Genomic DNA, 16,722 nt, shown 5'->3' with positions numbered 1-16,722 from the left:
CTCTCCTCTTCTCTCTTCTCTCCTCTACTCTCTCCTCTTCTCTCTCTCTCTCCTCTTCTCTCTCCTCTTCTCTTCCTCTCTCTTCCTCTCCTCTTCCTCTCCTCTCCTCTTCTCTCTCCCCTCTCCCTCTCTTTCTCTCCCTCTCTCCTCTTCTCTCTCCCTCTCCTCTTCTCTCCTCTTCCTCTTCCTCTCCTCTTCTCTCTCCTCCTCTCCTCTTCCCTCTCCTCTTCTCTCCTCTTCCTCTCCTCTCTCCTCTTCTCTCCTCTTCCCTCTCCTCTCCTCTCTCTCTCTCTCTCCTCTTCCCTTCTCCTCTTCTCTCCTCTTCTCTCTCCTCTCTCCTCTCCTCTCCTCTTCTCTCTCCTCTTCCTCCTCTTCCCTCTCCTCTCTCTCTCCTCTCATCTTCTCTCTCCTCTTCTCCTCTTTTCTCCTCTTCTCTCCTCTTCTCTCTCCTCTCCTCTTCCCCTCTCCTCTCTCTCCCTTCTCTCTCCTCTTCTCTCTCCTCTCCTCTTCTCTCTCCTCTTCCTCTTTCCCTCTCCTCTTCTCTCTCCTCTCCTCTTCCCTCTCCTCTTCTCTCTCCTCTTCTCTCCTCTCTCCTCTTCTCTCTCCTCTTCTCTCCTCTTCTCTCTCCACTTCTCTCTCCTCTCCTCTTCTCTCTCCTCTTCCTCTTTCCCTCTCCTCTTCTCTCTCCTCTCCTCTTCCCTCTCCTCTTCTCTCCTCTTCTCTCTCCTCTCCTCTCCTCTTCCCTCTCCTCTTCTCTCCTCTTCTCTCTCCTCTTCTCTCCTCCTCTCTCTCATCTTCTCTCTCCTCTTTCCCTCTCCTCTTCTCTCCTCTTCTCTCTCCTCTCCTCTTCCCTCTCCTCTTCTCTCTTCTCTCCTCTTCTCTCTTCTCTCCTCTTCTCTCTCCTCTCCTCTCCTCTTCCCTCTCCTCTTCTCTCTCCTCTCCTCTTCCCTCTCCTCTCCTCTTCTCTCTTCTCTCCTCTTCTCTCTCCTCTCCTCTTCTCTCTCCTCTTCTCTCTCCTCTCCTCTCATCTTCCCTCGCCACTCTGCTGCTCTGCAGCCGCTCTGTGAGCGTCACTGGCCGGCTCTCCAGCGAGCTCCGCCCGCGGGTGATTGTGGAGCTTTTTAACTCCAAAAAGGCAGATAAACACAGGTTCCTGTTAATTTATAATGGACATCTGTGTTGTGATATTTAAACAAACTATCCGTCAACAAGGAAATCAAAGCCTCTCGTCTACAGACCGGTCTCTAGAGAGCTCCAGCAGCTCATAGCGGTCTCTGAGCGTGACTACCCGGCTTGCTGGCAGCGACCCGGGCAGGCGCTCGCTGGCTGTCACGGTATTCTGTGGAGCTTCTAAACTCCGACAACGGTGGAACAAATGTTCGATTCGCCATCTAACTTCGTAAAACTGCCGATATTAATAATCTACACAGTTGATTTCTCGCCTCAAAAACGTTCAGAAGTGAATTTAGTGTTGAAATAGCTACAGAAAACGTAAAAAAAGAGCAGCTTCTGGCTGCTGTTTTTATACCCGTAGCCTGTGCTGTTCCGCCGCTTTGCATTGTGGGATACAGTAGGCGAGATAGACTGGTCTGATGCAGACTGGAGAATGTTTCCAAATCAGTACGTCATCCGGGTATTTCTGGCATACTGGAGATTTTGCTTTTGTTCGCATACTGCATACTACATACTACATTTTGGCCAAATCAGTACGTACTACTAGTATAGTATGCGGTTTCTCTCTGGTTTGTGGTCATGCGTCGTGAGTGGAGAGCTGATTGACTAGTCGTCGTCACACCGCAGGAGACGTGAAGAACTCCTCTTCGTCTCACCGCACAGCGCCACGTCTCACGGCTCTCACGGCTCTATCTGCTTTGAAGACGTGTTATCTATAAAACTTGGCTGAATAGTATATTTTACTTTACAGCAGCACTATAGATTTTCTTGTCAAGGAGTGTTGGCAGTGCTCCCCCTTCCCTTCGGCATTATAGAGCTAATTTGTGAAAAGCTGTTTACTGTAGCAGGGAGGGAACATCTCTAACTTGAAGACACAGATTGATATTGGCATGCTTGTTTCTTTTCATATGTCAAATTAAAAATGATGATGGCAGATATCTCCTTTTAGAAAGTGGTGATTTGATGCTTTGGAGCCGTAATCATGCTATAAAAAGCTTCTTTTTTTAATTCATTGTGTATTGTGTGTGGGTTTCTTTTTTCCAGAGACCGAGTATTCAAGATGAGAGTAGTCCGCGCTGCAGCGCTTATCGCCCTGTTCTGCACCGGTAAGCACAGACATAATCAGTCACTTGGGAGCGGGTTTGGATAAAGAAATGGCTGAAATAGACTTCCTGCAAAGCTGAATCTGTTTCAACTGAATGAGTAGCGTAGATTCTGTGAAAACCACACCAAAGGAAGCTGTTTAAGTTATTTTGTGATCTGTTTAATTTCCACTTATTTGCTTTCTTTCTTCTTCTATATTTGGATGTCATTAAGTGAGGCATTTACATTTCAAACACTTTCATACTGTTTGTGGAAGTGCTGTTTTCAATGAGAACAAAGGAACTTTTTGTACAAAGCAGCAGACTTACAGTAATTTAACTCCTCTCTTTCTTTTCTTTCACAGTTGTGTCAGCATCTTTGAAAGGTAAAATTAGTTTGGATTGCAACTAGGAATGCATGAGGAAAGATACAGCTGTCTGTCTGTCATATCTAATAAAACATCTTGATTGTTTCTACCAGTCAAAGAGGAACACAGGACAGCCTTCTTTGGGGAGATCATTCACATCGATGTCCCGCCCGGGAACCTCGGTGAGGTTGTGTTCAAACCCAGGACCAACCGCAGCTCTGAGGTGGTTCTGCTGCGAGCGGGCCTGGTGGTGAATCCACGGGGCCGTCTCAACTCCCTGGGCCACCTGGTGCTGGAGAACGTGCAGGAGGAGGACGAGGGGTTGTACGTCATCAAGAACGCCAACCACCCCAACCCGGCCAAGCACCTCATCCTCATTGTCAGGGGTAAGCTAAGCAACGCTGTACCTGCTGAGCTTTCATCCAGAGGTGGGGAGAGGGTTAGACTGTGTGTCCCAGCTTGAGGGTTGTCTTTCTAAAACTTAGACTGTAAAAGAAGAAGTGGACGTAGCCAGATCAGGGGTTAGCTGCTTGAGTTTGTTGTTCACAGCGACCACGGCGTGGGTCGGGACGGCGTTGTCAGCTGTAACCGCCATTTGAATGCAATGCAGAGCGGCGGCCATGAGCTAGCCAGTGGGACACAACAGAGACTCACATACACTAACATGCATGCAACATAGCAGATAGTTGTTTGCTGCTATATTAATGCTCTGAATCCCGTATATAACCTTTTAAATAATCAACCAATCAACCAAAAAAAACAATATTTCACCATGACACAAGTATCCTGCATTGACCTTTTTTCTTTCATCTGGTCTTGTCGATCAGACTGCGCTTTGGAGGAACGGGTGAAGTACGGAGAAACTTACTTCATCTATCTCAACCATGTGGAAGGCCCCATCACCCTGGAGTTCAGGTACGGTCAGTGAAAACAAGATTCAGTCATCTGTATTCAACATGGAGTCGTGTTTATTGCAGATTGTTTAACTGTTTTGATCCAAATTTAACAGCCAAGCCGGCCCTATATACGTTACATCTGTTGCATTGTAATGTAACGATGTTTATCTGTATGTTCCTGGTGACCACATCCCAATCAGTGATGTCACAACAGGTGTTTTCAATCAGCAGTTAGAGGGAAAACAACTGCTGCAATGTCACTGATTGGGTTGAACAGGAATGCTCATGTGTTAGTGGAGGTCACATTTATTCTCCTCTCTTCTATTCCAAGGTCCAGTCTGGTTCAGGCCAATCTCACCGAGATGCACCACGCAACAGAGGCTCCGCCCGTGGTGCTGTACAACCAGACGGCGGTGCTGGCAGAATATGTGGGGCGTCTCAGCGTGTCGGAGAAACGGGTGACGCTGCACTCGGTCCGGATGGCGGACGAGGGGAGCTTTACAGTGCTGGATCGTGAGGGCAAAATCCGGAGGAGGAACTGTCTGAACGTCAGAGGTGAGGAGAGATTTGTGCTTCGCTGCATCCTCTCAGCTTTAATTGATTGGTCTATCAATCTCATGTGCATTTGTGTGGTTCTTCTGTTCATGCTGATGTTATGTGCATCTGAGTGTGACTGATTTAAGTGCCGTGTCGATGTCCCGGCAGTACTTAAATAGCTGAGAAATGTGACGAGCCAGGTCTTCGATATAAGCCTTTATAGGCCTTTTGTGTTTTGCACATTTTCATCTTGACAGACAGTGTGTTCCAATCCACGTACTTCCAGAAGTACACTTGAGTGTAGTGCACTTTGTGCACTCTGTACTCACTTGATTAGTGCGTAAATTTCAACGGGGTAGGGTCGTCTCAAATGGAATACTCTGCGGCGTACCGACCGGAAATGACGATCGCAACATTTGACCGCGGCTCGCTACCCGCCAAAATATCTTCTGAAAAAAATGAAAGCAGAGTGGAAATTACGTTTCCAACGTCGTCGCCTACTCCTACGATGTGTCCTCCTGTTGGCTGAAAATGCACCGGTATGTTTACATATTGTTTTATTCTGTTATCTACGTATGTTTGAATAGTGGTCGTGGCTCCGCCCCTTCTGCTACGTAGCCAAGATGGCAACAGTTGAGTGTGGAAAGTGTCCAGCGTTCCACACTCAACGATTTGACCGTTTTGAGTACAACATCCGGGTACTTTGAGTGCACTGCATTTTGCCGTACTTCCCAGTGTGAACGCACTGATGCACTCAAAATAGTAAGTGTAAGTACAGAAGTACGCGGATACGCATTGTCTAATTCTTACCTTTGACAAATCCTAATGCCTTAATCTCAGAGAAGGTCATAGCCTATGTCTTTATTTAATGTATTTAAAATGAGGTTAAACCTGCCTGCAGGGACACTGGGCTGCTGCTGCTGCTGCAGTAACGAATGGGATGTAGATTAAAAATATATCAAGAACACATTTCCTTTAATGAAGGTTAGGAAACAAAATATTATAACTGACAACTGAGATACAATGGCCTCTGTACAGGGGCAGAGTCACCCCAAGCCATGTGGCCAGAGTACCAGGGGCGACTCCAGGTCTTGATCAGTGCCACACAAGTGAGAACGAAGGCCCTGTAATGCATCGATACAGTTTCACGTCCTGCAAAATCTGTGAGCGAATCATCTACCGGTCGTTGTGTTAGAATGTCGGGACGGAACTCTGTTTAATAATGCACGATGATGAGCACCAATAAAACCATGGCCATCACACTAATTGAGTGCCAAATAAACTTTAGGTAGTCAGTAAATAAGTACAAGAAGACTGTCGCTGCCTGTGTAATAAATGTTAATTTTCTTTACGCTGTGAATCCATAACATGCAAGTGGTTTCCAGGTAGCCCCTCCGAGCAGGAAAAAAATCAATAACACAACAGGAATAGCTAATTACATACTCATCACGTTATGTTTTGAACACGCCTGATGCAACTCAGCAGCCCTCACTGTCGGATCAGGGCTGATTCAGGTGTGCAGGTTGAGGGTGTGGAGGTCTGGAGCTGGGAAGCCAGGCTCTCTAGCTATAGGCTAGAATAAATATCATTAAAGCTTCAGTAGGCAGAATGTTTTTGGCATCATTGGGCACCATAATAACCGTTCAGCATATTGTAATTCAAGTGTTCTGAGAGAAAACTAGACTTCTGCTCCTCCTCATGGCTCTGTTTTCAGGCTTTAGAACATCTAGCCCGTGACGGGAGACTTTGACCAATCACAGGTCATTTCATTGAGAGAGCGTTCCTATTGGCTGAGCTCCGGTCATGTGACCAGAACTTGATGTTCCTTCAACAGATTTCACAATGGCGGCGGCGTCACAAACTTTCTCATTTCACAGCTAAACCGTGCACTACAAGATGATTCTGAGAACATCTGAGGAGAAAAATAGGCATTAACATAACATAATATTGATTCATATTTGATCAGCGCTGCCTAGTTTGAACGTTTGGTTGGAGTTCGCAAGTGATTGACAGCCGGCTCTATAGACGGCAGCTGGACAGCAGACCTCAGATCAGCTCTTACTGCTTGTTTTCCTCCGGTCCTAACAATCTTGCAGATGCCGTTAGGAGCACCGGAGAACACAGAGGAACATCATTTTTTTCAGGTTATCTGTTTTATGTACTACTGTCACGGTTTTATACCATTTTATAAAAATATTTTTTTTAAATCATATTTGCTCCAATCTCGCCTACTTCAGCTTTAATGAAACATTATTTAAACGTTTTTTTGAATCGGCTCTATTGAAAAGGCTGATCATCTTGTCTCGCCTCTCAGGAGGGCACTCCATTTAATATTTGTCGCTGCCCAATGACGAGGTGTTCTGAATTAAAGCTGCCGTGGCATATTGTGAAGGGAGGGGAGAGCCTCCCAAAACGTCCCCGTGGGCCCCGGGGCCTCAAGTCCCATTAAGGCGTCCCTGGTCCGTCCTGTGCCACCTCATTTATCCTGGAATCGCTTCTGCTTCTGTAAGCTAAAGAAGAACACTTGGCTTTAAACAAGACTGCCATGCTAATGGCTCTTTGAGGCTAGTCTGTGGCACGGTGGTGGTTTAAGCTAAAAGCTCTAGGTTCAGTAAAACCAAAATAGCTAAAAACGATCCATTAAAGACATAACTAATAATGCGTCTGCAAGGTGTGAAAGTGTGCATCATGGCCTGTCTATTAGATGCAGGGTGGTTATGCTTTTACTGCTATCTAGCATCATTAGCTATTAGCTGTCCACTGTAACAGTTACAGATAAAAAGGCTTCAATCAAAGGAAGCCCTAGAAAGGTGTCTACATTAACATACACGTTTCTAGGTTAGCCGTTAGCCTATATACTGTGTACATCTGTTCATGTTTCTCTCTGCAGAGCACCAGAACTTCATCCACCAGTCCCATGGAGAGAACCTGAAGATGAAACTCTACCTGCACCACTCCAATGTTAACGTTGTCTTCAGGCCCAAATCAGACAATCAGGACCGGGTCATCCTGGACCAGGGGGTTCTGGTGATGCCGATGGATCCTCTGCTGGAGGGCAGGCTGACCGTGGAGGGATCAGAGCTCACCATGAAGAAGGTCCGCGTGACCGACACGGGGGTCTTCAAAGTGACGGACCTGGCTGGGTTTCCTGTGGCTAACTTTTACCTAGAGGTCGACGGTAAGAGAACAAGACTCATTTAAACGATCAACATACCGTGGTTAGTTCTGATCTCGCTTTGCTATGAACTCGGCTACTGAACACAAATAAATAGAGATTTCTTATGTAGAGTCATGCCGTGCTTTAGATATCCTAAACTGTACAGATAATGAGCAACATTATAGTGCAAGTTATCGTGCTAATTAAAACCCGATAGTCTTAACAAGATGAGTCGCTGCACAGCAAAGCAACATTTCTTCAGTCTTCTAATTATTTTTCTTTGTTCTTTGTCTCCCTCCCAGCCTATAAGCTGCCTCCGCTGACCGTCGCCATCCTCTCCCTGCTGAGCGTGATCGCCTTCATGCTGCTGCTGTGCCTGCTCTCATGTGTCTACAGAGTGCACAAGAGGAACGAGAAGAACAAGAAGCTGATGCTCCTCGCTCAGCAGGCCGGCAAGGGAGACGGAGAGGCTTTCAGACAGGTAACATCCACCTAAAGTGCATTACCACCATTCTTCATTTCTCTGTGACGGAGGAGTATTGTAGGGTCGCTGTGATAGGAAGAAGAGGCTAAGGCTCTGGTGGAACAGGAAAATTAGTATTTGTCATGTGGTAAGAGTGAGGAGTGTGTTTGTGTGTGTGTTGGCTGGGAAAGGATTAAAATGTAGAGGAGGGTTGTGTTCCTGCTGTGGGAGTCAGGATGGTCAGCTGGTCCACTTCCTCCCCTACAGTGCTGGACCCGACACACACGGTTACAGCCAAATGAAAGACGTCAACGTGGCGGAGGACAACTCATGGAAACATAGCATTTCTAGTTTTCTCTTCTCTCACACTTTCTGTATGTGATGTACAGAACATGAACCCTCCAGATGCAGTATGTCTGGCATTATTAGGTGCTATTGTCAGTGATCAAATTTATTGGATAATGTATGTGATATTAGAGCCCAGTCTCACAGCAGTTCGTGAAACAGTCACAAAATTTGCGGCGTACATAGGACTTTCACCCAAGCCCTCAGGAAGAGCACCGGTTGTTGATGCCAATTTTTGTAGTGGCCAAACGGCGGTACTATAACTTCTGTGTCCGTCATGTGATGCAAATGGGCCCAAAAGGACTTTTCCCGTTGACTTACATTGGGAAAGAGACATCTGTAACTCAGCGGATGAAATACGAATCAATCGTACCTAATATGAAAACGGCCTTAATCCCAAACCGCAATCTTTTCCCAAAGCTAACTAAGTATTGAACCATTCCTAAACCTAACTAACTAAGTAGTTTTATTTTGAAAATACTGGGGCGGAAATTGACACGTGGGTCATGTGTTGCAGGACATTCGTAGGAAAACACACGAAAAATGCGTTGTTGAAAGTCGTGTTGACGTCACGAAGAAAAAAAAAAGGGAAATTCGTGTCCATGTAATCAAATACATTAAATTTCATGACTATTTCACAAGCTGCCGTGAGACTGTGTTGGATATTAAAATAAATCACTACAACTCTGGCACTCAATGCTTAGTAATTAACTATAAGTTGGAGACGTAAGCCTGACATATACTCAGTAGGAGGCTGCAGGTGTGGGAGCTTTGAGCTACAGGAAGCCAGCACACATTTCGACATTCTAACGTGTCACATTTTTCATTATAAATGAAGTAGAGCAGGAGTTACAGACTGTAGCCTGGCAGCGAGGGGTGCCATCGCAGACAATAACAAGATTTTGGCACCAGGTATTTTTGTTCCTGAAATTGCAGCGTGTCTTTACAGGGAACTCATGAGTAGTTGACAAATGAAAATGCTTCTTATTACAGTCATTTTTTTGTACAAATCACTGAATGTTTCTGGAATATAGAGCACCCTGTGTTGTCACACAAAGACTCAGTTTATAGCATTGTTCAGGATTTATAATGTTGAGCCATCAATCAGTTTTTAGAGTGGGTGTCTTTTTAAATGGTTGATTTACTTCAAAAAGTCTTTGAGGTGCCGTCGGTACCATTTGTCTCCTTCTTAAAATGTTGATTTTTAATAAAACTCTTCAATTAAGAATTAATTATGAGAGCCCTCAAAGGGTCTGAGGGAAAAAAGAACAAAATAAAACGAAATAAAACCACTGATTGTTTTCCAATTTGCAATTCAAAATCTTGCTCTCTTCTATTCACCTGCTCAATACCGGCTGATTAACTGACCGATTGGATGATTTAGAGGAGCTGACAGTTAACCCTCCACTCAGCATCCCCAGGTGGGGATTCGTTCACCGAATGAATTTATGGACCCATTAAAAACCCATCACAAACACATGACTCAGCTATAGAAATCACCTAAACGTCAGGCTCGGACATCGATTTCTCCACCGAGGTATAATAGTTCAATACTAGCACCAAATGGTAAGAAATATGTCCAGATCAGTTGCACGAGGGTTTAATAAACGTGTCGGACTAAAAACATAAATCTGTCTCTCTTATCACCAGAGATCATTTCGATGTAATTAAAAATAGACGGGACTTATTTATTTTCTTTTAATTTGAAATAAATTTAGACAAAGCACATTATCGTCATATTGTTTTTGCGAACACATAATCAGACCGTTGTTTTTCTCAAATGAAGGATTGACTAAATTATTGAATCCTTTGAAATAGCCGACAGATGAGCCCTCTCTCTCTCTCGCCAGCATCCTCAGTGAATTATCTCTAAAACAGATTTAATCTATGGTTCGCTGCAGACAGATGACTCATCGTAAACAACCCAGAGACTGAATTAATTACAGAGACTACGAGCTGATACGAAGTGTTTTTAGACCATATGTCATGTTACTAACTTGAGATTGGGAAGCTCCATTTGAGATAGAAAATTATAAATGTTTTTACAATTTATATATATATATATATATATATATATATATAGCAAATATAAAAAAACAAATGCAGTAAGAAAGAAGAGCTCAGAGTCCGTCATTTTTTGTCTTTTAACTTCCTGTCTACACTGGAAGTGCGAATTCAGTTCTCCCACACGGCATCGGGACGCGCTACTCATGTTTCTGTTATAATAATCATCAAAAGGTGACTGGTCAGAATCATGGATGTATTAAAAATCATGCATAACAAAGGTTAGTAAAGTCCTGAACGGACTCTCACTCAAGTCGGCTGTTTGAACCGATCAGGGCCGGGACATTTGACTTGAGTTTAGCAATAGCATCCAGAAGTTGAGACAAAATGTGAAATTGAACAAATGTGCATCAGATCAATACTGATCAGTTCTTTTAAGGTTTTGAACAGCTAAATATTTGTGTGTGATGTCACATTAATGTTTGTCTCTGCTCTCTCTCTCTTCCCCTGTCACTGTTGTCGTGTGTTGAAGTGTATTTGTAATGTCATCCTACATTCGGACTTATATCCTGTTACGTTATAGACAAACATTCAGCCGACACTCTGCTGTTAGACACGATGAGCCTCATTCACCAACCGCTCTCAAGAAGAACTTTCTTCTTCACAAGATTCTGACATTCACCAGATGTTTTCTTATTTGGGATTTGTTCTTAGGTAAGAACAGAATCTATGCAACACTCAACATATTTAATTTGACTGCTGACTTGTTAATAATTGTTAATATTTTAGGATTTAATGGTCAAACACTTCAATTTAATTCACATCAATTGTGTTAAAGTGTCAGTAGTCAGTATATTTTTGGCATCATTGGGCAAAAATCCCATAATAACCTTTCAGTATATTGTAATTCAAGTGTTCTGTTTTCAGGCTTTCGAACATCTAGCCCGTGATGGGAGACTTTGACCAATCACAGGTCATTTCATTGAGAGAGCGTTCCTATTTGCTGTGCTCCGGTCATGTGACCATAACTTGGCATTCATTCACCAGATTTCACAATGGCGGCGGTGTCACAAACTTTCTCATTTTCCAGCTAAACCGTGCACTACAAGATGATTCTGAGAACATCTGAGGAGAGAAATAGACATTAACGTAACAGAATATTGATTCATATTTGATCAGCGGTATCTAGTTTGACCGTTTGGTTGGAGTTCAGAGTGATTGACAGCCGGCTCTATAGACGGCAGCTTGACAGCAGACCTCAGATCAGCTCTGACTGCTTGTTTTCATCCGGTCTGTGAAATCTTGCAGATGCCGTTAGGAGCACCGGAGGACACAGAGGAACATGATTTTTTTCCAGATTACCTGTTTCATGTTCTACTGTCACCATATAGCGACCGTTTTATAAAAATTAACTTTTTTAAATCATATTTGCTCCAATCTCGCCTACTGATGCTTTAATTGGAAACCATGCCATCCAATAATGCTGCGAACAATTCTGCGATTTAAGAGCACGTCGTGAATCCGGCCTTTTCTTCGGATCTTTCTCAAGAACAAACCTCTAAGATATTGGTGAATGAGGCCCATTATTCCTTATTCTCCATTTTGAGTTTGCTTCACATTTTAGGTGGGTAACTAATTTGCAACACAAAGACAACAACTAGCTGGATTTGTAGGATAAATGTTGGTAGATAGATTGAAGCTTCCATCCAACGACATACCTCATCTAGGGTTGTGTGTTAATGTATGTTTGTATTTGTTTTTTAGTATTATATTTGATACGTTTCTGGTGTTTTTTCATGATGTGCACTTTGGTTCAGTTTGAGTGAATTGAAAATACAGCTGTGGAAATGAGGTGTTCATGCTCACAGCTGGATGTCTCTGATTGGTGGCCCAGCTAACGCTGTTGCCTGTGCGTTGCGTTTCTCCCTCTTGCTTTAAGGAGCCTCAAACGGAGCCTCTTCTTGGTGAGAGAATTGTGTTATGGCCTCTTTTGTTTTTGCTCTTCCTTTGGTGTTTAGAGAAAATGTACTTTCCTTTTTTTTCTGGCAAACCAGTTCCTTGATCAACTTGCTGTTGTGTGACGGGATTATTGGTGACAGTTTCAGAAATGTGTGTTCAGTATTTCGTAAATCGTAGTGCTTTTGAGACGACACAAATCCATTAAAGAAATTGAGCATCAGCACACTAAATAAATCCTGAACACTGAGGAGAAACTGCTATCAATCCTCATGAACGGGCAGGAGTTGATCGAAGACCTAATTTGACGAAAAAGTCAATGAATTACCTTAAGTGGATCCGGCACCACGACTTGGGACAAGCTGTCTCTGTGATCCTTACAGACTTCCATATTCAAATGACTGAGCTGTGCGCGAGTATCTCTTTTAGTAGACTACAATAGTCATAGTAGTAGTAGACTATAAGTATGTATTAGTATGCTTTTGTGCATATGGCTGTCATTCTTAATACAAATAAATAAATAAATAATCACATAAAAGGGCAGATTAATGTCTACATTTATTTTTAATTATGTGACATTTAATGGCATATTAGATTATTTCTTGGGTCATTTATTTTTATATTTTTGATTTTGGCAGCTTCCATCCTCCATAGTTGTATACGACTAAAAAACAATAGCAGCCAGGAACTTATGAAATCAATCTAAACATATATACTTTGAAAATGATTGGCAGTAGTGTATGTGTTTTGCAGTTAATGCAAAAACACCAGGAGGCCAGGTATACAGTATATGTCAATGCCTGTATCTACAAACTGTATTGATTTGACAAGCTCGGTCTGCCAGGATTTTAGATACGGTTTTGAACCAGGTCGGGGTGCACACTGCAAATATGTCCATTTTAACAAGTAATTCAATCCAATATTTACTCTTCAAATCTTATGTTTCTTAAAATAAGTTGGAGAGCTGAATTGTGCTTGGCTCCGTGTCACTTTGTGAAACAAGAGACATGAAACCAGAGGTTTTCACTTGCTTTAAGAAAATAAGATTTTCGACTTAAGCATAGAGACTTTAATGAGCTGTTGGGATGGTTTAGATCTCCTCTACAGTGTGTTGGTGTGTGTGACTGCAGCTGAGCGGTGATATTAGAGGATGTCACACTCCTGTCATGTGTGCCACACATGCCTCTGCTTTGCCTTTCTCGCTTTCCTTTCCTTCTTTCCGTCTTCCTTTTTCTCTCCGCTGGCTCAGACGCAGACCTGCATTTACTCGTAGACAACCTGACATGTAGCTTCACAGCTGTATTTAACATACAGTATGTGGTGATTCAGCTACGTGCACACACATGCACACATTACTTACTTCGGTGTTGTTTTATTGTGCTGGGTGAATTACCAGGTAAATATCTGATGTGTGTGTGTGTGGGTATCTGTGCTGGTTTTGAGTGTGGTGTATATGTGTTAAGGGCAGTAGTGATTAACCTGTATGAGTATTAAACCCTCCATGATGTAGGCTAAGTAGAGTTATTACTGTGTAATCAGCTACTAGCCCAGACAGTGTGTTGGTGTGCTGTTAGTGTTCGTCTGTGTTCGTCTAGTTTCCGTACATTAGATGTTATGTGTTCATATTCTCGTTTTCCAGCAATAGATTAACATGTGACATGACGTTGAGACTTTCCCCCTGTGACCTGCTGTTTTTACATTTATTCCCAAATGTCACCAAAGATAACTCACATTTTAGTGACTGATCACTATTCTTCAAGTTATTAGTTACTTATTTTATATCACTGAAGTATTTTTAATAAGCAGAGTTCATAAATGCGGATCTATCTATTTACTTTACTACTTAACTTGCAACTTTTTTAATAAGGATTTATACATATTTGTATGTTTCTAGTCATCAGAGAAAAGGAAAAGCAGAGCTAGATATCGTGGCTAAAGCTGCATGCTAACTCATTTGATCCTGCGATTCTCGCGTGATCTCATGATCGCTGCTGTGCAAGGTTAAATAAAGTATTAAAAAGAATAGTGTAGTATTTAAATAAATCAGGGAAGTAGCTTTGCATTTTTCACTTTATTAAAATTAAACAAAGAACATTAAAACAAGATTACACTTCATTCAGTGTTGCCAACTCGGTGACGTTCTCGCTAGATTTAGTGACTTTTCTGATCCTGTTGGCGACTTTATCTCTAAAAAGTGACTAGCGACGAATGTATGGACTTATTCAGACCATCAGGGGAAAAAATATATATTAAAATATATTATATTGTTAATCAATCCCATACATGCTTGCTCAGAGTAATCACAGTGACCGGCTGTTCTGCCAGGTCTCTCCCTCCCTCGCTGCGACCGACACAACCACTAAGCTATATGTAAATGAGTGTATGACATCATCTGACGACTTTTTGTGAATTTTTGTTAGCTACTTTCACTGGAAAAGAGTTCTGATTTCATTAGTACGAGTGCTTCTTAAATGTTAAAAATGAAACATGACCGGTAAAAGTTAAATAGTGGAATAGGTAACTATGTCATTACTAGTAAAAGCTGGAGGAACCGTCACTCTGAGTACAAGTGAACCGTATAGAGGTACAATAAATGTAAAATCAGCAGGTCGTACTCCCCCCCCCCCCCCCGTATATCCCTTTCTCACTACGTGTTGTTTGGGTGTGTGTTTGTGTATCCTTGTGTGTTACTGTATATGCGTACAATACAATATGTGTGTGTGCTTATAATGTGCCTTTAAATTGGGAACTTCTAAGGTGTGTTTGTGTGTCTGGACAGTGGAGGTTGAGATGACAGCAGTTGGCCTCGATGTCGCTCACTCTGACTCTGTCATGGATTTCCTCATTGATCTGAGAATCTGAGGGTGTCGGCCACCTTTTGGGCCTCAACCCAACAGACCGACATGAAACTCAAATCAATAATAGCCTACTTATTTTCTTCTTCCATCCATCACACTTTCCATCCACCTCTCCTCTCCATTGCTGCAACTCTTTTCTCTGTATATCTTCATCTGTCTTGCTCTCTTTACTTTTCTTTCTTCTCCTTCTCATTCATTCATTCACTTGTGTCAAGTCTCCTTTTTCTTATTTACACTCTCTGGGGCGAATTCACAAAGAATTGTGAATAGAATTGTGGCCGCCATCTTCCCCGTCTCAAGGTCCAATTTTACAAAAGATATTGCGCTAATGATATTACAGCACAAACACGCCCATAAAGGTATGCAGCTGAGTGCAATTTGCCCTTTTGTTTAATATAATAACTTTGTTTTTCATTCATGTCTTGTATTTTTTTCATTATATTTTCAAAACTGACATGTAGGGGAGCTTCATGCAAATCATTTTTCATGACACAACTGTCTTTACATTGCAGAATAAATGAGTTTGAGCTACAGTCACTGCTGCCATGATCAGCTGGACAGTCTGGGTGTGACAGCCATAATAAATGCACTTTAGTTACCACCAACTCTCTGAAGACGCTAATAGCTTCACTGTAACTGTGTGTGGCTATTAGTGCTGATCTTTGTGAATTGGACTGTTCTTTTGCAATGAAAGGGTGTGCAAATGTCTGCATATTACCTAATTAAAATATGTGCAAATAGCACAGGAGCACCGAGACACAGCGCAGTTAGGGTTGCATTTCACTCCTTTTCGGGTGTCTTATTTCTGCAGGGCTAACGTCCGAAAAAGCTGCACAGTCCTGTTGTGAGTTCGCTCCTCTTTCTCTCAGTTATTACTCCTGGCTCTTACTTCTCTTGCCAGCCTCTCTCCCTCTCACTTTCCCTCTTTCTTTCTCATCTGTTTGGTGTCTTACCTCCCTAAACCAAAAGATGATCCACTCTGCTGCTTCCTGTTAACTCATAAGTTGTTTTTACTTTTACTTCTTAACTGTTTTAGTCATCATAATGTGCAGTATCTGTTTAACAGGCAGAATGTTGGCAGCAAGCCTTTTAATAGTTTTTTTTGTGCGGCTATAGATGGATATTTAAACCCAGTTTAGCTGATGTGTGAGGTTTCATTTGGAACTGTTTCTGGGGACAAACCATGTGTTAATTAACTTATTTAAAGGGACTGTTTGTAACTTTTTAAGCGTCTCCTCTGCCTGCTTGCCTTCACTCAGACAGCGCGCGCGTTCTCGCGTACTCGCTCCACCTCTAGACGTGAACACGCGCTCACTCCACACTGCGGAAGAGTTAGTTTAGCTCTGAGAATATCTAGTGAGTGGACGTTTGTGCAGAAATAACTGCTGCAGCTCCTCCAGACCAACAGAGGTTTCCGTGTCTTGTGAAGTGACGGAGCTCTGCAACGAGTAACGTTATTGTCTCGTTACCGACCGGGTGCCGGTGTCTCCCTGTTCACTCCGGCTGCGGGCGGAGAGAGCAGGGAGATTTGCTGCAGAGCCCCGCTGCTGAAGCCTGCGCTCAGCCTGCGCTGAAGCAGGAAAAGCCAACACTAGGATCAGCATTGATTCATGGAGAGACCTTCGTCTGGTCAGCTAACATTACTGCCAAGCAGCTGAAATATAGAGTGATATTGTGCTTTTAGCTGACGTGTGTCTCCTCACTGTGTTGAGCGATGCTCGTTCAGGTATATTTAGAGCGAGCAGGCGCGAGCCCGACGCTGACTTTCGTTGAATTTACGGCCACAGGTGTCGCTGTTAACAAGCAATTCTGAAAGTTACAAATAGTCCCTTTAACACATCACAAAACACAGACATTCACAACAGCATGTTGTGCTCTACCTC

The 16,722-nt window shown here is 42.9% G+C and overlaps 1 protein-coding gene across 2 annotated transcripts in view; it reads left to right on the top strand.

Annotated features, from left to right (window-relative positions):
* Positions 1-16,722, top strand: part of LOC141753854 (uncharacterized) — a 43,983-nt gene that overhangs the window by 13,656 nt on the left and 13,605 nt on the right. For both annotated transcript variants that reach the window (XM_074612470.1, XM_074612471.1), the window contains exons 2-8: positions 2,218-2,279; positions 2,621-2,641; positions 2,737-3,009; positions 3,451-3,538; positions 3,851-4,074; positions 6,947-7,234; positions 7,516-7,694. In XM_074612470.1, coding sequence (XP_074468571.1) covers positions 2,234-2,279; positions 2,621-2,641; positions 2,737-3,009; positions 3,451-3,538; positions 3,851-4,074; positions 6,947-7,234; positions 7,516-7,694 — 1,119 coding nt within the window. In that variant the 5' untranslated portion in view covers positions 2,218-2,233. The remainder of the gene's footprint in view (positions 1-2,217; positions 2,280-2,620; positions 2,642-2,736; positions 3,010-3,450; positions 3,539-3,850; positions 4,075-6,946; positions 7,235-7,515; positions 7,695-16,722) is intronic.

This window comes from Sebastes fasciatus, chromosome 17 (assembly GCF_043250625.1).
Source record: "Sebastes fasciatus isolate fSebFas1 chromosome 17, fSebFas1.pri, whole genome shotgun sequence".
Lineage (NCBI taxonomy): Eukaryota > Metazoa > Chordata > Actinopteri > Perciformes > Sebastidae > Sebastes > Sebastes fasciatus.
Note: the sequence above shows the minus strand (reverse complement) of the source record. Positions and strands in the feature narration are given on the sequence as shown.